Genomic DNA, 23,783 nt, shown 5'->3' with positions numbered 1-23,783 from the left:
GGGGGGGGAGAGAAAAGCCTGGGAGTGTGAATGAGCTTGGCTGTGGGGCTGCTCCGAGAGGAGGAGGAGGAGGAGGCGGAGGGAGGGAGGGAGCCAAGGGAAGTGCTAGGACCATCCGGAGCAGCCTCCTCTCTTCCACCGCAGCCCCCAGGCAACGCCTCCTCTGTGGATTATTCAGGCTCCTTTTGTCAAAAGAGCTCTGGTGCCACAAGAAACTACACTTCCCAGAATCCTATAGCACTGAGCCATGGATGTTTAAGGGGGGAGTCAAACTATTTCTGCAGCCTTTGCTACCCCAAAGCCCTTCCTATTTACAAGCAAGGCAAAAGCTCTTCCTTTACCATGCCATTGAAAACCAACCCAAGCGGAGGGCTGATTGCTTCTTTCCCATTGGTCAGCTTCGGGAGAAATTTGCATATTACAATTAAAGGTGTTTAGGGCCTCAAAAACGATCCTGTGATAAAGAATTACAAGAATACTGACGCGGTTTACATTTAAAAGATGAGGCAATTAAACTCCCAGACAACATGAACAATTTATGGCCTTTTTTTCTTTTCTCACTGTAACCTGGAAAGTAAGGCTTCCTGAGGGTATATATACCAAGTGGGCTCACTTGGTATATAATAGCTCTGAGTGGCAGATGTTTTAAAGAGCTGCTCTCTAGGCTACGCCAGTGCGCCAGGTGGGGAGAGTGGCGCACAGCCGTGTGTGGAGGGGCTCTAGGCTACGCCAGTGCGCCAGGTGGGGAGAGTGGCGCACAGCCGTGTGTGGAGGGGCCCCCAAACTGGGCCGTGACCGTGAGGGGCCCCCCAAAAGCGTGATTGTCACGGGGGCTGCCGGGTTATGGCATCCCTAATCCCATCTCTTTTTTCTGGAGTACCCCCCCCCACCCATTTTATCACATGAATCAATTAATTTAGTTGCAACAAAGCAAAGCTGTAAAAACTACATGCCTGAAATAACACAACTTGTCCTCTGCACATATTTTGTAATGGGTAAAGGTTATGCCAACATGTATTTGTGCAGCTTTTCCTCTGCAACAGAGACAAGTGGTGTCTTCCCAAAGAGGTCAGGCTTTGTCAATTCTGTCTTTAAAATGGCAACAGTAAAATAACACACATTTGTAAATTATTTTATATATGAAATATGATTTTAAAAATATAGTAATTATAGTGGGCCCTTGGTTTCCATTGGGGTTTGGTTCCAGGAACCCCCACGAATACCAAAATCTGTGGATGCTGAAGTGTCCTATAATACACAGTTGTGTAATAAAATGGTGTCCATTGTATAAAATGGCAAAATCAAGGCCTCTCTCTCACTCTCTCTCTCTCTATATATATATTTCAAGCCATGGATGGTTGAATCTGTGGATGCAGAATCCACAGAGCTGATTCTATGAAATAGGGACTGACTACTACTAAATGTGCAAGTGTAAAAATAAATTATCTAGGGCAGGGATGGGCAGAGTGAGCATTCTTCACCACTGGTTATGGTGATTAGAGTGGTGGGAGTTGTAGTCCACCAGCCTCTGGAAGCCTGCACATTACTTTCCTCTTGTCTCAAGAGGAGGAAAGCAGCCCTGTTCAGTGGCCATGACATGCCGACTGACTTTTTAAGGGAAGGGCTGGGGTTGGAACAGAATATCTTGGCACAAGACATTTCTAATTGAAAGGAGCATTTCATGATGCAAAATTTTGTTGAGCATTTTTTTCCTCCTCAAGAGCAAGTATTACATGAGTAGGCTCTTCAGCTTTATACCTCTGTTTCTCGGTTATGAACACTGGCCAGAGTCCAAAGGGCCACTGAATGGGTTGTATAAACATAAGAAGAAGGCTTGACTTTAACCAAAGAGCACCTCTCCTACTGGTGCTCTCAAACTCACACTACTTTACAAATTGAGTTCAAAAGCAGTTGTATTATGGACTGGAAGACAATTGTGTGAAGAAGGGAAAAAATTAAAATGTTTTCAAGCCTCTTGTGTGAATTTCAACATTTCTTGTATTTCAGTTGCCGCTATCATTGAGAGAACACAGAGCAACGAGAACACATCACCATGACTTGGTTCGTTGTTGTGAGCCTTCAAGTCATTTCCAACTGTTGGCTTGGAATTTCCAGAGCCAAAAAAATGAATGCAGTAATAACAATAATGCACAAATGCCAGTCCCTGTTATGCTGGGGGGGGGGGGGTTTGCTGGTCATCTACATCAGATACTCCCAAACACACTGCAGAAATAATCCAGTTTGAGACCGCTTTAACTACCCTGGCTCAATGCTAGGAATTCTGGGAACAATAGTTTTGTGAGACATTGAGCTTTCTCTGTCAGAGAGAGCTCTGTTGCCACAATAAACTACAATTCCCAGCATTCCCTAGCACTGGGCTAGAGCATTTTAAGCAGTTTCAAACTCCCTGTTATATTCCACCTCTCATATTTATCTTTTTTCTCAGTTCATTTCCTCCTCCTCCATTTTTTCTCCTGCCACTTGTACATTGCAAAGCTCACGGAGCTCAGAGGAAAGTCATTCTAAGCATTTTCAAAAGCATGTCTTAAGATGTATTTAAGAATACATATGACTTCACCCCAACCCTTAATGAAAAAATACCAAAGAAGCAAGAAGAAAACAGAAAGAAGAATCGAGCCTCATAATTAACATCAGGCCCAGGCCGGCTCCTTGTTGTTGTGTTGTTTGTTCTGAAGAAATGTAAAGTTGAAGGCTTTCATGGTCGGCATCCATAGTTTTTTGTGGGTTTTTCAGGCTATGTGGCCATGTTCTAGAAGAGTATCTTCCTGACGTTTCACCAGCATCTGTGACTGGCATCTTCAGAGAAAGATGCCTCTGAACAAATCTTGCCAAGAAAACCCCATGATGGTTCTTCTACCATAAGTTGGAAGAACTTGAAGGCACACAACAACAAGGAGTTTTCTTGGCAAGATTTGTTCAGAGAGATTTGCCTCTGAGGCCAGGGTGATAAGTCCTCCTTTTCCAGGATCTGTCCTACATTTCAATCTTCTGTCTAGGAGGAATTTCAAAATGCCCTCCCTTTTGAGCATGACCAAGAAACACGAATTTACATCCCTTATGAGAGTTTTTAGCTTTTATTTGCTCATGTCTTATATTTTTCTAAATTTTTCTACACTTTGCAGTGCCAGGCCCTCCTTTGCAATTATGACCTCTGGTCCCTCTGTCTGAGGCTGAGAGAGTGTGACTTGCCCAAGGCCACCCAGTGGGTTTCCATGGCCCAGTGGAGAATCCAACCCTGGTCTCCAGAGTTGTCATCGTCATCCAGCACTCCAACCAATAGGCCAGGCTGGCTCTGTCAGGCCAAATATACTCAGTTTTGTTTGTTTTGAAGGAAACTCCAAGCAGGGTGACATGAGGTTCTGCTTTTCCAGGATGTTTCCTCCATTTCAACCTTCTATCCAAGAGGAATTCAGAAATGCACTCCATTTTGAGTCATGACTGAGAAGCATGGATTTTCATTCCTATGAGTGTTTTGAGCTTTCATTTGAGAATGCCCTCCATTTTGTCTTGAATGTCCTCCATTTTGAGCATGGCAAAGACACATGAATTTCCATTTCTATGAGTGTTTTGAGTTTTTATTGGAGATTGCCTTCCATTTTGTCTTGAATTTCCTCCATTTTGAGCATGGCAATGAGACATTAATTTCAACTCCTTTTTGAGTGTTTTGAGCTTTCATTTGGGAATGTCCTCCTTTTGTTTTCAGTGTCCTCCATTTTGAGTCATGACCAAGAAGCATTGATTTCCATTCCTATAGGGTTTTGAGCTTTTATTTGGGAATGCACTCCATGTTGTCTTCAGTATCCTCCATTGTGAGTCATGACCAAGCATGAATGTCCATTCCCATGAATGTTCTTTAGCCTTTATTGGGCCATGCCCTCATTTGTCTTGTCCGCCCCACACTTCACAGTGCCTGGTCCTCCTTGGTGGTTATGAGGGCTTCTGGCCACCCTGAGATGAACCGTATCATGGGGTTTTTCTTGGTCAGAGTTGTCCAAAGAAGGTTTGCCATGGCCTTCCTCTGAGGCTGAATATCTGAAGAGGTGTCACACTAAGGATAGAGCAAGCTTGCTTTCTGCTACTCCAGAGATTAGGACATGGAGCAATGGACACAAACTACAGGAAAAGAGATTCCACCTCAACATTAGGAGGAACTCCCTGACAGTAAGGGCTGTTTGACAGTGGAACACACTCCTTCAGAGTGTAGTGGAGTCTCCTTCCTTGGAGGTCTTTAAACAGAGGCTGGATTGTGTGTGTGTGCTTTGACTGAGAGTTCCTGCATGGCAGAAGGGGCTTGGACTGGATGGCCCTTGTGGCCTCTTCCAACTCTCTGGTTCTATGACCCTCTGAGGGAGTGTGCATGGCCTCCCAATGGGCTTCATGGAAGTGCGCCCAGCAGCGGTGGCGGCCCCTTGAGGCCGGCGGTGGAACTGCGAGGGCAGTGCCTCTGAAGGAGAGAAGGCAGAGGAGCCTCCGGGCGGCCATTTTGAGTGTTGCACTCAATGCCAGTGGTCTCTGCGGTGAGTGAACGGAGCGTCCCCTGAAGCTGGGAGGCTGGGAGTGGGGCTTACACTGGAGGCATGGGGGAAGGAAACAGGGATGGCCGGGTGCCTGTGTATTTGCGTGTTTTTGTGTGTGTTTTCCCCTCCTGGGACAACGAGGCGAAAAGGGAAAGAAGCAGGAGGAGGAGGAAGCCATTCCTCCTTTCGCTTCCACTTTGGGGCTCCAAAGGGGAAAGTCTGGCACGCATTCAGACACGGGTTTCTGTCCCCGTGTAGACAGCCCTAGCCGTGATAGAAATGGGCGCCTAGCAGCCAGAGGGGCTTTAGTGGTTTGGGAGCTGGGATACAGGACTCTCGGGGCCAGGGCTCGGATCCTGGTTCGGCCACTGAGTGAATTTGGTAGAACTCAGGATATTATAGCCCTGTTAGTCTCTAGAAGCAGTGCTTTAGAGAGACCCCTTTGAGGCTCACTGGAAGGAAGAAGTGGATAGCAAGAGATTTAAATAATAATAATAATAATAATAAGAGAGATCTTGTGGTCCCTTGAGATTCACTGAAACAAAGAAGTTGGCAGCAGGAGCTTTCCTAGGCTTTAATAATCATCATCATCATCATCATCAGTTCCCTCCCTCCCTTGTGGCCCTTTGAGGCTCACTGGAAGGAAGAAGTTGGCAGCAGGAGCTTCCCTAGACTTCAGTCCACTTCCTCAGATGACTTTAGGCAAGAAGTCACACTCTCTCAGCCTCAGAGAAAAGCAATGGCAAACCTCCTCTTAAGAAAGCTTTCCCTGATAGGTTGGCCTTAGGGTTGCCAGAAGTCGGAAATGAGTTGAAGGCACACAACAACAACAACAACAACAACAAAGACCCAAGTGGCAAAGACTGTGACCCCCCCCCCCCCCATTTTGCCAGTGTGACCATCTGTCCTCCTTTTCCAGGACCTGTCCTCCATTTCTGCCCAGGAGGGATTCCAAAACGTCCTCCCATTGAAGTGTTTTCAGCTTGTATTGGCTGGCCTCCTACATTTTGTGGGGGCGCCTTGTCCCCCTTTGTGGTTAGGAGGACATCTACTCTCCCTGCATTTTGTGCTCATCCAGGATACAGGGACTGGCCTTTTTGAGTAACAAGGGGAGAGGAGCCAGATGGACCTTTGAAGGAGGGTGGCAGGCATTTAACCTGAAGCGCATTGGTGTGTTTCAGGATAAAAAATGAGTTTTTTGACACCTTTAAGGCTCTACTATGCAAAGGGATATTGCAGCAGCGTTGACACTCACTGAAAGAGAGGAGCTGAGAGCATGAACTTTGGTAGACTAGAGTCCACTTCCTCAGATGATGATGATGATGATAATAATAATAAATGTTATTTCTCTCCCTCCTCTCCTCAGGACCTATGCTCAAGCCTGCCAAAGCTCATGCCAGCAGCTTCTTTCTTTCCTTTAGTCTCAGAGCTGCTGCAAGATCCCTTTGCGTCCCGATTTTTCCCAAACTAACACATTAGGTCTTTGAATTTTACTTTTAAGGTTAAGTTATATAAGCAGCAGCAGTGTAGGCTGGTTTAAACTGGGTTGGTTTAAACCATGGTTTAAACCCAATGACTTTGATTATTCATATATTTTTTAAAAAGTCTGGCTACTATTACTATTTCTCAACCTTCTTCCTCCCAATGAAAAAACGATTGTTTGAATTTAAACATTTGATCTTTAATGTATTGCCAGCTGTTCACTGTTAGACCGGCACCAGTTGCTTCTTTTTGATCACTTTATTTAATAGTGCAAGAAATGCCATTCAGAAATAAATCCTTCCAAGTCACAGAAGTTCCACCAAAACCAACTTGCTTTAAAAGAGCACTTTTAAAAAGAAGAATTATTATTTGAACTAGTGGCTATAACATCAGAAGTACGCTCTGCTGCTTAATTTTCTGATTTATTCCTATATTGCTGTTAATGCAAAAAGACCCAAACCAGTTTAAACTAAAAAAAAAGAGGTATATTTTAAACTTTCCCCCCTCCAACCCTGTTTAACAGGACCTTTCCTGGAAGGCAGTGTTTCTGTGCTTGTATCAAAGGAAGAAGTGTTTGGTCAAGAAGTTAACTTATCTCGGCTGCAATCGGAACGTCAAATATGATGAAGAAATGGTGTACTTTACGCACCATTTTTGGTTTTGTTTTGGTTTTACTTCCTTGGTAGGCCAACATATGTGCTGGGTGCAATGACTCACCACATTACTTCCGGATTTTCAAATATATTTGTGAAAATCACCTTCTGTGGGCTGAGGTCAAGAGCAAAATGGAGGCAGTGAGAAACTGTTTGCCACCACCTCCAGAGGGGAAAAACATGGTTTAAAAACCCCAAGTAATAAAAGGTTTTAAAGCACTGGAAGTAGTAGTAGGTGTGGAAATACCTAGTTATCTAGTCATAGCTGTATTCAAAAGCAGGCATTTTATTTTTTGCACTGAGAAATTTTGCACTTCCTTTGAAGAATGCATGACACAAACTATGTCATTGTGAATCACAGTGAGTTATTTCTATTCCCATCCAGGATATCTTGTGAGTTTCCCAGAGAAAGCCCCTCAGGGGATGAGGGTAAATTCTAGCCAGATCTGACTGTCAATACTAAGGAGGAGAGGAGGAAAGAATGCAACAAGGATCAGCACTAGATCTGTCTCCTCCCACCATTTCTCTTGATCCCTTAGATGTAGCTTGACAAGCAAAATAAAAAGGGGTGGGTGGGAGGAAATTTATTTCAGAAAATAAAAATATGGGTGCTCTTTTATTTACATATATAAGTCTGGAAACCATAGTGGACACAGAGTGACCTTCTCTCTTACAATGTAGGGGTTGCTTTGTTGTGTCTCTTCAAGTCATTTTCAGCTTATGGTGACCCTAAAGTGAACCTATCTTGGGGTTTTCTTGGCAAGATTTGTTCAGAGGAGGTTTGCCATTGCCTTCCCCTGAAGCTGAGAGAATGTGACCTGCCCAAGGTCACCCAGTGGGCTAAATGGGGGATTGAACACCGGTCTCCAGAGTCATAGTCCAACATCCAAACCACTATGCCACACTGGCTACATTAATGTAAGAGAGAGCTAAAGCATACCTAGGCATCAAAGGAGCATGGACTAGCAATTTAGACTTTTTTAAAAAAATTAATAGTTACACCAATCTGGCTTGAAAGCATATGATTTGGGGAGATTCTAGGGGGAAATGATTGGTACTGTCAGGTTGTTGTTTCCCTTCAAGTTGTTTCTGAGTTATGGCAACCCTATGGGGGAAATCAATGGAATGGTCATATGGTTACTGTAATCCCTGGTGACCCCTTTCTTAAATTCAGCTTGTGTATATTGACTTCTTTCTTGAGTTCTGTGGAAAAGTCTTATGAACCCTAAATCCTGAGTAGCATTTTTAGGCAGTTTTTTCTGTTTTTATTAAATCTCAGCCCTCATTCAGGTTTCTTGCAACCTGATACTGGACAAGTTTACTGCAAAATCCCACGCACTTGTTTGTCCTACTCCTATATAAGCATGCTTAGGTGGGGCTCTGTTGTGTGGAAACAGAATGTATGCAGATCCTGCACTAGAATTAGTTATTTTTGTATTCAGAGTAGTATCAGGAGAGGTATCAACGGACTGGAGAAAACTCCCAAGCAGTGTTGCCAGTTTGTGGAGAATCCGGGGAATTCAATTAATTTCTTTCCGGGGATTTTGACTGAATATTCCGGTAAATATTGGAGAATTCCAGGGGTTTTGGAAAAACATTCCAGGGAATATCTTCAAGATTTGTTGGCAACACTGCTCCCAAGGTTTACCAGAACACCAGAAACATTTAGAAGGAAAATCTTAAAAGCAGGAAAACCCCCAAACTTTCCAGCGAGGACTGAATATTTTTAATGATTGCAGAAATTATTGAAAGAAGGAGAACATGGATCTAGGTGAAATTAGGAATGGAATGGATTAGCAAAGGGCCTGGCTGGCTATCTGCAACATTGCTGAAAGAATTGTATTTGTAACTTTTAGATGATTTAATTGTAGGAGGAAGGCAAAGGCCCTCTGAACAAATCTTGCCAAGAAAATCCCATGATTGGTTCACTTTAGGGGCACCAAAAATTGGAAACAACTTAAAAGCACACAACAACAACCAATACTTTACTTTGCAATTAACCTCATTGAACTTAATGGTGTTTTTGTACTTCTGTGTAGAACAAATAGGTTCGAGCTGCATAGCTGCAATAACAGGCATTTCCGCTATTTTATGAGGAGAACCATAACTTGCAGTCAAAAGCATATGTATTTATATGTATGTGTTTATAATCCCAAATTAAACCCATTACAAATTGGTAAACATCACCCTTGAGAGCCATTATCAGTCAGAGTGGACAGTACTGGGCCAAATGGGCCAGTGGTCTTGACTCAGTAGAAGGCAGCTTCATATGTTGATATCCTTAAGTACCATTGGAGCCAGTGGAGTTTAAATAATTTAATTGTCCATAGTATTGCAGTCCAGTAATTCAGACCTTGGAAAAGTTACTTTTTAGGAGTGTGTAATTCCTAGAATCCTCTAGTCACAGTCCATGTTTCTGTCAGCTCTACCCAAAATATCCAGACTTCCAAGAAGATGATATGGGTTTTGCTAGCTGCCGTCTTTGTGTTCTGGTAGGCTGTCATTTTTTCAGACACATCGTGAGAAGGCATGGATCATTGAAAAAAATAATACTAGGAAAGGTGGAGGGAAGCCGAGGGCCGCATGCTAGATGGATGGACTCTGTTAAGGAGGTCACGGGTATGAGTTTGCAGGAAATGAACAGAGCAGTAGAGGTCAAGGGGTCTTGGATATGTCTCATCCACAGGGTCATCAACTCCAGGGCAATTAACAAAGCCTTTCTCTTGTTTTTTATCTTGTAGTTATCATCTTCTTGTCTGGTGGCTTTTCATTCAGAATGAAGCAGATTCACCAGCTGATTTTTGGCTTGACATCAAAGAGTGTGACTCTCCTAAATGGCATGCATGTGATGAGAGGAATGTGAGATGTCATTATCTTTAAGTTCCTCAAAGTCCTCACTAAGTACAGAGTAGTATTTCCTGTTGTGTGTGTAGTCTGTGTGGATTTCTATTCAGATGCAGTTTTTGAACAACCCTTTTTGCATTGCTCTTCTTGGTTCCACAGGGGTTGAGTTTCAGGATTGAGAATTTGATCTGGATAGTAGATGAACAGCTTCATTTCCCAGTATTTCCCAACACATGAACAGAAGGAGTGAGTCATTGGACCTATGGAAGGGCAAATTCATTTTCCAGGTAAGCTTGATTTGAACCATATCTGCAAAGTTTTCGAGTAGTTTTTTCAGTTTTTGGAATAAGAATGATAAATTTACACTAGTCATTGTGAATTCTAGGCAGTAGGTCCTAGTCTGAATTTCTGTCCGTAACGTGCTTAAATGCTGACAGTTTACTTCTATACATTTTTTCCTTAGAGGTAAATCCTACCACAGTTGATGGGAGTTACTCCCAGGTAAGTGCATACATGGATTACAACCTTAATTTCTTCTTTGTTTTATTGAATGTTTTCTGTGACTTTAACATTTTTCATGAAGGAATAGTGTTTAATGTAGAAACTTTATTCCTTTTGAACATAGGGAGAGAGATTTTGCTTTTTTAAAAAAAAATCTGTTTTATCTGGTCCTTTGTCCATGGAGTTAATTGGTTCTCCCTCTGTTCCATTTAGCCTCACAACAGACCTGTGGGGTAGGTCAAGCTGCTTGGCCCAGGATTATTCAACAGAGGAAAAGATTAGGCATGCATAATGTGTAAAAGATTAGATTGTTTTGTAGGAGATTGTTTAGTAGATAATTGTTTTTGGAAAGCTCCTGCTGGATCCTTCAAATTGGATATTTGCATCTGTTTTGAGTATTTTCATCTCTTTAGAAATACATATCAAGCTCTTTTGCTGTGGGTTCCTATAGCTACTAAAGAAGGGAGGAGAAAAATAAGACAGGGAACCTGGTTAATCTGTTGGAGCAAACATGTTTCATGCATTTATTAAGTTAGAAGCCTCTATTCAGCACAGTGCACTTCATTGAAAATACTTACCTCTTTTTCCTTTCTTACAACAATACATACATAATGCTGGATCCAGATATATTATCCTGACAAGGTGGTGTGGTAGTCTATTAGCATGGCACAGAAGAGGGTTATGTTTTTGCCTTGTTTAGCAGAATGAAATTGGATTAAAACTACAGTAGGTACCACAAAATTGAGTAAAGGTTTCCTAGTCTTGTCTTCACTTGACTTTTACAGCAGAATTGTGGTACAGTATTTCCCTCATCATTTTTATAAGCTTACAGTTGACAAGAGCTGTATTTTAAAGTAAAGATTCTGTCAGTGGTGTACATAGTTCATAGAAGTAGGATAGTATTTCTGGAAGCCTTTAAATGATTGTGAAATTATAGACCTGTATCATTGATAACATCTTCATGTTGATTAGTGTCATTATTAAATTAAAAGCTGTATGGAAAGTGTATTTGCTGCTGAAAGAGATTGCAATGTATACATTGTACTTCTATGCACATTGACTAGTGTGAATTTATCATTCTTATTCCAAAAACTGAAAAAACTACATTGCAATCTGATGTATTTTTACTTGGAAATCAGCATTGATTGTACTCTGTGATGCTTACTCTCCAGTAAGTGAATTTATATTTATATAAAGCATTTCACCCATTCAGTTTTATCCTCCAGGAAGACTCTCAGAGGCTCTCTTAAAATCAATAACAGACAGCCACTGCATGCAACCTTGCAGTCTAAAAAAGACATAGCACAAGAGGAAAAAGGGATGATGAGAGAGGTTACAACACAAGTAGGTTTTTCAGTAATACTGATGGAACAACTATGCTTCTCCCCTAGCTGTAGCCAAGTGGGGTGGCTGCCCCTTATCTATCTACTCAGAATCCTGTACTAATCTTTTCAGAAGTAAGCACCATAAAAGTTCAATGGGACTTACTACCAGGCAAATCTTTATAGAGTTGCAGCTTTAATGAGATTTTTGATTTTGATGAACCATATGGATTCAGACACATCTTGAATCCTCTGTCTTTGCCGTAGCTAGGCAGAGCAGGAATACCATTTGTAGGTGGATAATTACCTGAAGGAAATCTGTGACAGAAGAAAATTGCTCTCAGATATGAAAAGACAACAATATTTACAGTGTTCTATTGCATGACATCTTTTTGGAGCTGGGAAAAGCATTACAAATCGTAACTGTGCTGTTGTTTTTAGCCCAGGATCCTCTGAAACAGTTACCACCTTGGTATAAGTCACATTTTAAAAACTAATCTAGTGCCATAAAATGTTACATTTCAGTTGGTTTTAATACCACTACAAAATCAGATACATATTTGCCCTATTTGGGAATAAGTACCTCTTGTGGAATGAGCATAATTTCCTGAATACAGTACTACTTATTTGGTTCACTTCTCTTTTTATAAAAATGAAAATAAAAATGTTATCATGATAACCAGTAGTGGTACATTAAGGTCCTCTTGCAGTCCTAAGCACTTCAGCTCTTGTAAATAAACATAGGATTCCACTGATAATGAAGCAGAATGATGTAGAACAAGAAAATGCATGAATATTTCCACAGATCTTACTTAGTGGAATGTGATGTTCATTAGTGCAGTGGTTGTACTTTTGTTTTGACAAGCCTCAGTAGAACTGGAAATGTTTAGAAATAAACAGTTATCTGATAATCTAATTGCAAAATATTCCATTCTGTCATCAGACTTTTCTTATCTCTCCTGTTTTACTTCCTGGGTCCTTCGCTTTAACATGCATTCTGGGACTGGTCTACAATATCTGGCTGTAAATAGAACCTAAATCTGTGGTTACTCTGGATTTCTTATCTAGTTCTGATACTTTACTCTCTCCTCATGCTGTCTTCTACCATATATGGAGACAACATGATGACTGCTTCACATCAAATCCTAAGATGTTTTTGGTATTTTTGCTAAGTTTGCATTTCTGTTTCTAGCCCTATGTAAGCATTGCATTTACTCTTTAGTCTCAAGATAGAGAATGCATGGACCTCTTGAGTATTGTTGGATTGCAACTTCCCATCAGCTCTAGTAGTATTATCCCCTCTGTTGTAAACCGCTCGGATTCCCAGTGATTGGGCGGGATATAAATAAAACCTATTATTATTATTATGGAAGCTGCAATCCAACAATATCTGGAGGTCTTCCAGTCTAGTTTAGTCAAATAAATAATTCAAACTACAGTGATTAAATACTTACTGACACTGCTTATGCCATAACTCCTCCCTGTGACATCCATATATACCTTGGAAACCTCTGCAGAAGGAGACCTCCAAATGACCTAGAATCCTAGTAGTACAGGACCACAGGTCACATAGATACCACAACACTCTGTTTTGCAGATATTTGGGTTTGGGTTTAGACTTTCAGGTGGGGAGGAAATAGGACTATGTAACATGCAGCATGAGGGCAGGCACAGCACCATGGTGTGGCCTTGCACCAAGAAAAAAAAAATAAGCACAATACCTCCTACTTTCTCTTTTTGGGGGAAATTTTTTTTTTCGTTAGCTCTTTCTTAGCTGGAGGGTGGCTAGGAAGGTAGAAGTGTCTCTCCATACTCTTATGGCTTTTCACATTGTAGAAATTCAGGAGTGGTCTGCACTCCTGAATCCTCATGAAGACGACATCCACTGGCTATTCAGCCCTGCTGAAATATCTTTTGTTCTTTTGGCACAGGTCAGATTGTGGATTGGGTCTTGCTTTAAGCAGGCTTATAGTGATCAACTGCTAGGAGAGCAGGGATCAAATCCCATAGCAGCCTTGGATAAGTCACATTCTCTAAGCATCAGAAGAAGACATTGGCAAAACTGCTTTGAATAAACAGTTTTGCCAAGAAAACTTTGGCTTGTTACAGACTGCCAAAATAAAGCTGCTTCGGGTCTCTTTGAAGGTATGCTGTTTAAATGATGCATGCATCCTAAGGATCCGGAAGCTGCACCGAAGCTGCATTCCAGTGCTTAGGAATGGAGTGTGGCTTTGGCGTGACCTCCGGACTCTTAGGACCCATGCATCATTTAAATAGCATACCTCCAAAGAGACCCCAAGCAGCTTTATTTTGGCAGTCTGTAACAGGCCTTTAGGATAGGGTTGACCTGGATAGTCAAATAGTGATAGTCCCACCTATGATTGGCTCAGAACAACATAGTGTGCTGGCTCATTCATCCTAGGAACTACAGAGCAGTTGACACCATTATGTTGATTGACAGCACTGAAATATCTTTTTTTCTGAAAGTGATTGAGGCCCAAACTGGCCTGTCATATTTCTTGCTTGTAATTATCGAAGGGCTGCAACATGCTTTACAAGAGCTTTTGGGAAATGAGGTGTAATGGAAACTATGGTAATAAATTTTTATAAATTTATTTTATAAAAATATTTTATAAAAATATAATATTGCCAGGTCAGGCCTTCTGGGGAAGAGTCTGATGCAAGCAGGAAGTTCTTCCAGGCAGCACAGGTTATATTTGTCCTTCTTCCTGTGGAGAATTCTGGGACCAGCAGGAGAGTGAGATGGAGCCAGGTGCCTTCTGTTGGGGGGGGGGGAGCAGAGTTCCTTTGTGGAGGGCAAATGGGGGCCCTTCCTTCTTTCCCCTCAGGGGCAAAGATGGAGCCAGATGCCTTCTGGGAAGAGAGGAGTTCCTTTGTGGAGGGCAGATGGGGGCCCTTCCTTCTTTCCCCTCAGGGGCAAAGATGGAGCCAGATGCCTTCTGGGAAGAGAGGAGTTCCTTTGTGGAGGGCAGATGGGGGCCCTTCCTTCTTTCCCCTCAGGGGCAAAGATGGAGCCAGATGCCTTCTGGGAAGAGAGGAGTTCCTTTGTGGAGGGCAGATGGGGGCCCTTCCTTCTTTCCCCTCAGGGGCAAAGATGGAGCCAGATGCCTTCTGGGAAGAGAGGAGTTCCTTTGTGGAGGGCAGATGGGGGCCCTTCCTTCTTTCCCCTCAGGGGCAAAGATGGAGCCAGATGCCTTCTGGGAAGAGAGGAGTTCCTTTGTGGAGGGCAAAGGAATAAAATCATATTTTATTGAATCATTTCCTGTTTTGCTATGTATTTTATATGTATTATCCTACTAGAGAGGCCCCTTCCCCACCACCACTCCCTTTGTGTCGTGTCTTTTTAGATTGTAAGCCTGAGGGCAGGGAACCGTCCAATCAAAAAGATTGTATGTACAGCGCTGTGTAAATTTACAGCGCTTTATAAATAAAGGTTAATAATAAATAAATAAATAAAGCATATGCCATTCTTCTATTCAGGGAGGATACAATAGGATGTGTCTAAGACCATTGACTGATTTCATCCAGTTGGTTGAGGAACCATAGGCAGAATCCAGCCCACTTTATGAATCTGTCCACCTCTAAAGTGCCCCAGGAGGCCACAGCCCTTTCCCCATGACATCACTGCACAAGTTATTTGCCATTCTCAGAGTTTAAATGGTTCTCCTAAGGCCTAGTTGCTAGCAAAATTGCTTAATGCTAGAATACGTTGATATTTTTTGCTTTCAGCCCTGCTCACTACTGGAGTGCCACTTCCCCTAGTTTTTTTGTAAATGAATTCAGCTCTTTGGCTGAAAGAGATTTCCACTTTTTTTTTAGCAACTAGGAAGTTTGAACAGCTGCAAACTGGGAAATGCCGTGTTTAAATCTTGCTTCTGCCAGAACAGCTTGCTAAACAGCCTTAGGCAAATCATTGTTTTAGTCTTAGTCATCCTATATGTAAAATGGGGGAAAAAATCTATTGCCTTGATTTCTATGTTATTTATTTATTTAGAGTAGCAAGGCAGGATGTCCTGTGATCTTAGATGTTTCTACACTGATGCACAGAGCATGGGAAATGAACAAGACGAACTCAAACTCCTAGCACAGCAAACCAAATATGATATAATAGGCATCACTGAAACCTGGTGGGATGAGTCTCATGAGAGGAATGTAGTAATAGAGGGGTATATTTTTCAAGAGAAATAGGCCAAACAGCAAAGGAGGATGAGTAGCATTATATGTCAGGGGTGTTTAAACCTGTAAAGAGATGCAGCACTTAAATCCTGGAAGCCAGGTGGAGAACATCTGGTTAAAAATTAAAGGGGAAAGAAACAACAAGGATGTTATTGTGGCAGTCTACTAGAGACACCCAAGTCAGACTAGAGGAGGGCAAACATTGTCCCCATCTTAAAAAAAAAAAAAAAGATCCAAACAATTATTGTCCAGGTAGTCTGACATCAATACCAGGAAAGATTCTAGAGCAGATTATTAAACAGAGAGTATGTGAGCATTTAGAAGGGAACACCATAATCACAAAAAGTTAGCATGGGTTTCAGAGAAGCAAGTCATGCCAGACTAATCTGATTTCTGTTTTTGATAAAATTACCAGCTTGGTAGATGAAGGGAATGCTGTGGATATAGTATATCTTGATTTCAGAAAGAGCTTTGACAAGGGCTTCATGATATTCTGGGAAACAAGCTAGTAAAATGTGGGCTACACAGTGCAACTGTTAGGTGGATTTGTAAATGGTTGAATGGCTGAATCCAAGGGGTGCTCAGCAATGGCTCCTCTTCATCCTGGAGGGAAGTGACCAGTGGGGTGCCACAGGGTTCTGTCCTGGGCCCAGTGCTATTCAACATCTTTATCAATGACTTGAATGAAAGAATAAAGGTCATGCTTATCAAATTTGCAGATGACACCAAATTAGGTGAAGTAGCTAATACCCCAGAGGACAGGATTAAAATTCAAAATGATCTTAATAGATTAGAAAGCTGGGCCAAAACTAACAAAATGAATTTTAACGTGGAAAAATGTAAGGTACCAAATTCAGGGAGAAAAAAATGAAATGCATAGATATAGGATGGGGACAGCTGGCTTAACAAGACTACAAGGGATCTAGGAGTCCTAGTAGACCACAAATTGAAAACGAGTCCTCTGTGTGATGCTGCAGCAAAAAAAGCCAAGACAATTCTAGGCTGTATCAATAGAAGCACAGTATAATGTCTAGATTGTGGTAAGTAACAGTGCCACTCTATCCTGCTTTGGTCTGGCCTCACCTGTAATACTGTGTCTGGTTCTGGGCACCACAGTTCAAAAAGGATGATGACAAGCTGGAACTTAGCCAGAGGAAATGGTGAAGGGTTGGAAACCATGCCTTACGAGGAGTGATTTAGGGAGCTGGGTAAGTTTAGTCTGGAGAAGAGAAGGTTAAGAGGTGATATGGTAGCCCTGTTTAAATATTTGAAGGTGTCATATTGAGGATGGAACAAGCTTGTTTCCTGACTGGCATGGAGCAATGGCTTCAAAGTACAGGAAAAGAGATTCCACTTCAACATTAGGAGGAACTTCTTGACAGTAAGAGTTGTGTGACAGTGGAACACACTCCCTCAGAGAGTGGTGGAGTCTCCTTCTTTGGAGGTCTTTAAACAGAGGCTGGATGGCCATCTGTCTGGTGTGCTTTGATTGTGTGTTCCTGCATGGCAGGGGGTTGGACTGGATGACCCTTGAGGTGTCTTCCAGTGCTATGATTCTCTTTAAACCTTACTTTCCAGGGAAGTTTACAGATTGGTAATTTAACAGTTCCCTGCCCACAGGTTTATATTCTAAGGCCTGGAACACACGGGTCAAATGAAGTGGCTTCTGGCCACTTTGGAGATGTGACATTCAAATGACACACACCTCCAAAACGGCCCGAAGCCACACCAACATTGCATTGCATTCCTTTGAACTGGAGCAAAAAGCAGCCAGGATAATCCAGCTTGTGGTGGTGCAGGCTGGGGCCAGCATCCACGGCCCACTTTGGGAGTGGGTTGTGCCATCGGCATAGTCCCAAGTCCGACCCAGTTCTGGTTGGAGCAGACTCAGGCCGTTCCTTCCAGCCCTTCTGCTCCAGCCCTAAAAAGACATGACACACCGCCCATTTCAGCCAGATCGGGGCCATGGCAGCCACACGCTGCAGCCCTGATCTGGCCTTTCCAGGGCACGAAAAGGAGGTGCAAAAAGCTGGGTGGTGCTTTTTCAGCGCTGTGTCGTATGAACACGGCGTCATGGTGCCCTGTGGCTGGAGTCGGAGTATGCGTCATGTGGACCCAACTCCACCCCCAGCTGGCCTTTCAGGCCATTCTGTACAGGGCCTTTGTCCAGTAGATACTCTTCCTTCTCTACCTCCAAGACCAAGGTAGTAGCAGAAAACATGGAAGGGATCTTTTATCTTCCTCTGGGACCAGGCATAATGGAACTGTGCCCGCCTCTCCTCCTCTTTTTTGTTAAGACCAGATAACAATTATAGAGTGCATATAAAGCAGTCTGAATACTTAGAAGTGCTTTGCAGTCTGTTTTTGCTTACTTTCTTTTGAATATACTTTTGAGCCAATAGCTTTAGTTGTAATTTGATATTAATGGACTGGATTTGGATTCTGTTATCATGAACATCTACTATATTTTGGTTTCTTCATTTTTTTTAAAAAAATTACATATACCACCTGTGATGGTGATATCCTTAAAGGCAGACAAAAACAATTGAAGAAATGATTTCAAATACATCCGTTTTTAAATGTTTAATAATATATTTATTATTAAAATTGTTATTAGTAATAGCAATTGTATATTACATGTATTCTAATTATTGTGGCATGTTCTGTAAAAAATCCTAGGTCCAGAATCTTGAAAAACATTTTCTAAATCCTATGTAGCTTTAGTGAAAGAACACCTTTGTGTGAGAGTAGCTGGCAGCATGTGACTTCTAATTTTTACTGGATCATTTTCACTGTGCACATTTGGCTTGTTTTAGTTTCATTTCCCCATGGGCAGTCCAAGTTATGTGATACAAGAGAGCTTTGTTGCAAACTGGAGATTCCATTTTTCACTCAGTCTGACCCTTGCGTTATCAAGAGAAAAAACATGCTATTTCTGAATTTGTGTTCTTGTTGTTGAGTTTGAGCTCATGGTTGCAATGAATGCGACATCAAGGTAGATGTTCATGTTGAACTTGTTAAGTTCACTGCCATGCAATGAAATCTGTAATGTGGTCTCTTTGTAGAGCTTCATTTGATCTGTAAAAGACACAAGAAAAAGTCCAGCTGCTCAAGGTTGTTGAGGGAAGGAAGATACTGGGAACAAAAGCAAATCCTCTGAAGTGGCTTTCCTGTTTAAGACACACGAAGAACTTAAACGGACAGTGGCTTGGGATGACTGTTTACAGGGTGCCAGCTAGTCTTCTTCACCAGATTGAGCAGGAACTGGATGCAGAGGAAAAGGAAGCCATGGTTTTCTTGTGCCGAGATCTTGTCCCTGACCTGCCTGGGACAGATGTCAGGAATCTCTTGGTGGCTCTGAATGAGAGGGAGATGCTGACTCCTTTTACCTTGGCTGAACTGCTATACAGACTGAAGAGGTTTGACTTGCTAAAGAAGATGCTGGCAACTGGGAGAGCAGCTGTGGAAGCCAATCTGACCAGACATCCTCCGATGTTGTCAAAGTACAGGTGAGTTCATTGGGTGAGTTTTTTCTCCCATTTAGAGTACATCAGTAAAGGCTTACATCTTGCCCATTATTTACAAATTCAGTTTGAACTACAGCTTCCAGAATCCAGCATCCTGCATGGTAATTGGGATATTTTGGGAGTTCGTTGGGGTGACTGAGAACTGTAGTCCAACAATTTAAGTTTTCCAAGCCCAGGTTCAGCTCTGGCTCACTTCCAGGAATATGCTCATGCATGTGCTCTGCTTATGCAAGCAGCATTGTGCTATTCTGTTATCCCTTTTTTGACAAACTGGAAAACAGCAAGTTCGTGGAAGAGAACATTGGCTTCATGTTTGTTTGTGCATGTGATGTTACATTAATGACATAAGTGGGCACTCAGGCGACCAGCAATTATTCAAGAGTAAATAAATAAATAAGGCATCCTGGCAGTAGGAAGTAGGAACTAAATGCTTGCTTTGAACCAAAGTACTGGCTTGTGATGCACTGCTGATGTGTTACCTTGTCTCTCATTCCTTCCCTATCTTTATGTTAACCCTGGCTTTATGTCTTCTTTCTCAATCCCACTTTCCAGTTTCTAATCAGGATCATCATTTCATTTATTTTTCCCATTAAAAAGCAGACCCACATGTTTTGTTGATAAATGAAGTGGTTTTGTTGCATTTTGGAATAGTGATATCATAATATTTGGCCATACACTTTTTAGTTTTATTGTTTTGAATTTAGAATTCATGTAACAGAAAATTGATCTATTGAGAAGAGAAGAACCTCCCATTTATTGACCTAATTTGTCCCCCAAGCCATCCCAATATAGCCTACTAAGGGTCTGGGACAGTACACCCTTGGAAGATTCCCCACCCACCCTCCCAGTCAGAAGTAGAATGGGGAGGTTAGAAATTGGAGGTAACAGCAGGGATTCCCCTCTCTGTGCTCATGTGCACAGGTAATCTCCACTACGATTTCTAGTCAGAGATTGTATTAGCAGCTTCTCCCATGCAGTGGCCTGGCCAGTGAAGGAAAGCATAGGCTTCCCTATGAATCCCAGAATCAACTACTGTACCAGCTTTTTGGATCTGGGAGTCAGTTTTGCCAACGGTTTATCCGCCTCAGGAATGCGCCTGCACCCAGTGCATAGATTTGTGCATGCCACTGGGGAGTACTGGGAAAGGTGGGAGTGGATGAAATCTGGTTTCTGGGCTGGGCAGCAGCTGCACCAGTTATATGGCCGTACTCCTTAACTCAATCCAGCCCTTATGGTGTAGGTGGCATGGGGATCTGTATTGGTACCCCAAACTAGACCTCACGCCCGCTTTAATCAATTAGCCATTTGTTCATGCATCACTATGTACAGTTTAACAGTGCTACCCTGTGCATGTTATCTCAAAAGTAAAATTGTACTGATTGAGGCTTACTCCTTAGTAAAAATATTTAGGATGAGAATACATATTCTAGTTGGAACTTTCTTCAGCCTTATTCCCACAAGATGTTTCAGACTAAACCTCACGCCAGCCCCTGTCAGCACAGCCAGTGTCCAGGGTTGATGAGAGTTGTACACCAAAACATCAGGGAGAAAGGTTGCTCTAATTCAGTCATTCTTAACCTTTTCTTTACCAGTGACCCCTTTTAAATATATTTTCTTTCTGAGAACCTCCAAGTCTTAACTCAAGATTTAAAACCTTAAAATGCACGCACACGCACACACACGTATAGGAAGATTAATGCCTTTCTTCTTACATTAAATTGTTTTGGTTCCTCTGGTGTTGCAGACAATTAATTTTTGTTCCTTAATAAGGAGACTTATTTACATCTGCTTTTCAATTTAAAGAACATCCATAATAGAAAATACCACTAATGCAATGACTTTAAGAATGTTAAATCTCTTTACAGATTTAAAGTCGAAGGCTTTCATGGCCGGCATCCATAGTTTTTTGTGGGTTTTTCGGGCTATGTGGCCATGTTCTAGCACTGCTAGAACATGGCCACACAGCCCGAAAAACCCACAAAAAACTCTTTACAGATTAGTCAACAGAAAGTGATATTGATCTGCTGATTAGAAACACAGTATTTTTGTTAGTAAATAAATGTAAGTTAGCTTTTCTACAAAGGATTCTGTTTCTTCAGAAACATCAACACATACCCTTTCCCTAGCTTAGTAACTGAAAGACGCAGATGTTGCACCATAATTTCGTTTAGCATCCTCAACCCTGATTAAAAGCCAGATCCTGAGTGTCTGGATGAAAAGACTAAATGGCATAAGAGCTGTAGTGCTGAGACAGCTCCTGCCTGCCTCAAGTTTCATTTTCTGTCTTGTCCTTTTTCTCCCTCTGAACTTTCTTAGTACTTGGAATAATGGGAATTACTCCCAAGTGCAAAAGGCTTTAATTGGGAGAGCCAGGAAGCACATATACTGTGGCAGATCCAGCCATCCTCCAAAAGGTTGCAAGGGGATGGGGAATTGGGGTAAAGGGTGACTCTTGTCTTGCCTTCTGAGGCTGGCCCCTTCTTCCCCACTTTCTTCTTCTGAATCCAGACCCCCTCCTTTTTTGTCTTCCTTTCCCTTTTTCCGGCCTGCCTGCCTGCCTTCCTCCCCTTCCTTTTTTCATGAGGATGTTGAAATTGGCTCCTACTTCTGCACTTTCTGTGCCACCTGGAATTGATGTGTAATGTTGGAAAGGAATACATGTTGAGCAATAGGAAACATTAGAACAGTCAGGCAGGACAGGTAGAATTTTGCTGAACGTGAAATAATTGTAAATTGTGTGTTTGCAGGGTGCTGATGACTGAAATCAATGAAGATCTGGACAAAGATGACTTGCGTTCTCTTGTATTTCTTCTCATGAATGATCTTGGTGCATCCCATGTGAAGAAGACAAAAGAAAAGGTAAATACTAGTCCTTCTCCTTGGATCTTCCTGTCTTATTGTTTCACTGAATTTGCCAGAGAATGGTCCATGCACCCTAGTGAACTCCTGACAATTAAAAAACAATTAACTTGTTAAAGTGTGGGATTAACTTCAGTGTTAACTGGGAAATTGACCAAGTTAAGTTGTGTCAGGAGAAAACAAAAGTGTAATGCATTAATAATTTGATAAGTAAAGTCATTGTAGCCATTTCCACTTCTAAATTCTAGGCATCTTTCACAAGTACTAGTACAAGTACAGTCTTCACAGAAATATGTTTGTTCATTGTGAAAATGTATTTTAATTTTGTGCTAGCAATTTTGAGTAAAACTGATTTTGAGTGAAGTGAGTTCATAATCTAAATGAATGAATTTTAAAAATGGGGAGAAATGGGGCTTTCCTTTCCTTTGTTTTTGCATTTGTCAAAAGGCTACTTGAACAATTCAATTGTTGATACTTCAGAACAGGCAATTGGTGCTTTCCATGTCAGTGGGGCAATTCTGAATTGTAGTCAAAACTTGGAAGGAGTTGTACAAGGTACTGTGTTGATTTTGGGGATGAGTTTCAGCAATTTTAAAATTTGAACTAAAACCTGAAGAACATTCTCTGCCCCCTGACATGGAAGCCACCAGCTGTCACTGCATTAGCATGCTGTAAATATATTATGGAATTCTGGGATTTGTAGTTTTGTAGATTTGAAGTTTTGTGATTTGAAGGCTCTAGTGCCATAACAAACTACAAATCCCAGGATCCTATAGCATTGAGCCATGGCAGTTAAAGCAATGCCAAAACTGCATTATTTCTGCATTATTTATTGATCTCCGCCAATGAGAGGCACCCGCAGCATTTGTTCTCCATCTTCAACTCGTTGCTTAAACCTCCCTCTCCTTCTGTCTCTTCATCATTCTCTCCTAATGACTTTGCTAATTATTTCATCTCTAAGATTACCACCATTCGCTCTGAGATAGTCCCTCCTGATTCCTCTTCTGCTCATAATCTTCTTTCGCCCTCCCCTAAAAAAATTTCTGTGTTTCCTCCTGCCTCTTTGGATGAACTCTCTACACTTCTGAACTCTTGCAAACCTGCAACTTGTTCTCTTGATTCAATTCCTACTCGTCTTCTAATCTCTATCGCTCCTTCTTTTCTCCCCTCGCTTCTCCATATCTTCAATCTCTCTCTCTCTCCAGGCTCCTTCCCGTCGGACTTCAAACATGCTCTCATTTCCCCAATTCTGAAAAAATCTTCTCCTGACCCTTCCTCTTTGTCTAGCTATCGCCCGATTTCTCTTCTTCCTTTTCTTTCTAAAGTTTTGGAATGGGTTGTTTATTCTCGTTGTCTTGAGTTTCTTGAAGCCAACTCCATTCTCGATCCCTTTCAGTCTGGTTTCCGCCCAAGGCATTCCACAGAGACAGCTCTCACTAAGATCTCGAATGACCTTTTACAGGCCAAGGCTAATAGCCTTTACTCTGTTCTCATCCTTCTCGATTTGTCTGCAGCCTTTGATCACTGTCTCCTAGTTGACATACTCTCTGACCTTGGGTTCTCAGACTCTGTTCTCGACTGGCTTAGATCTTATTTGTCAGACAGATCTTTTGCAGTGGTTGCAGATGGTCAGACTTCTTCTCCTGTTCCCTTATCTGTTGGAGTTCCCTAAGGCTCTGTTCTGGGTCCCCTTCTGTTTTCTCTCTACACACTGTCCTTAGGTAAACTCATCAGCTCTTTTGGTTTTTCCTACCATCTGTATGCCGATGACACCCAGTTGTATCTTTCCACTCCTGACCTTTCTCCAAGGCTTGAACAGCAAGTTTCGTCTTGCCTCACAGCTGTCTCGCAGTGGATGCG

The 23,783-nt window shown here is 42.0% G+C and overlaps 1 protein-coding gene across 2 annotated transcripts in view; it reads left to right on the top strand.

Annotated features, from left to right (window-relative positions):
- The first annotated feature begins 4,464 nt into the window (after positions 1-4,464).
- CFLAR (CASP8 and FADD like apoptosis regulator) overlaps positions 4,465-23,783 on the top strand; it is a 37,895-nt gene continuing 18,576 nt past the window's right edge. The window contains exons 1-5 of one of the 2 annotated variants that reach the window (XM_089519418.1): positions 4,465-4,538; positions 9,677-9,804; positions 9,981-10,018; positions 18,603-19,046; positions 21,812-21,923. In XM_089519418.1, the coding sequence (XP_089375544.1) occupies positions 18,751-19,046; positions 21,812-21,923 (408 nt within the window). In that variant the 5' untranslated portion in view covers positions 4,465-4,538; positions 9,677-9,804; positions 9,981-10,018; positions 18,603-18,750. The remainder of the gene's footprint in view (positions 4,539-9,676; positions 9,805-9,980; positions 10,019-18,602; positions 19,047-21,811; positions 21,924-23,783) is intronic. The other variant, XM_089519419.1, reaches the window with a different exon arrangement.

This window comes from Sceloporus occidentalis, unplaced genomic scaffold (assembly GCF_023333645.1).
Source record: "Sceloporus occidentalis isolate IW3139 unplaced genomic scaffold, rSceOcc1.0.p SCAF_4, whole genome shotgun sequence".
Taxonomy (NCBI): Eukaryota; Metazoa; Chordata; class Lepidosauria; order Squamata; family Phrynosomatidae; genus Sceloporus; species Sceloporus occidentalis.
This window is presented reverse-complemented; position numbering and strand designations above follow the sequence as displayed.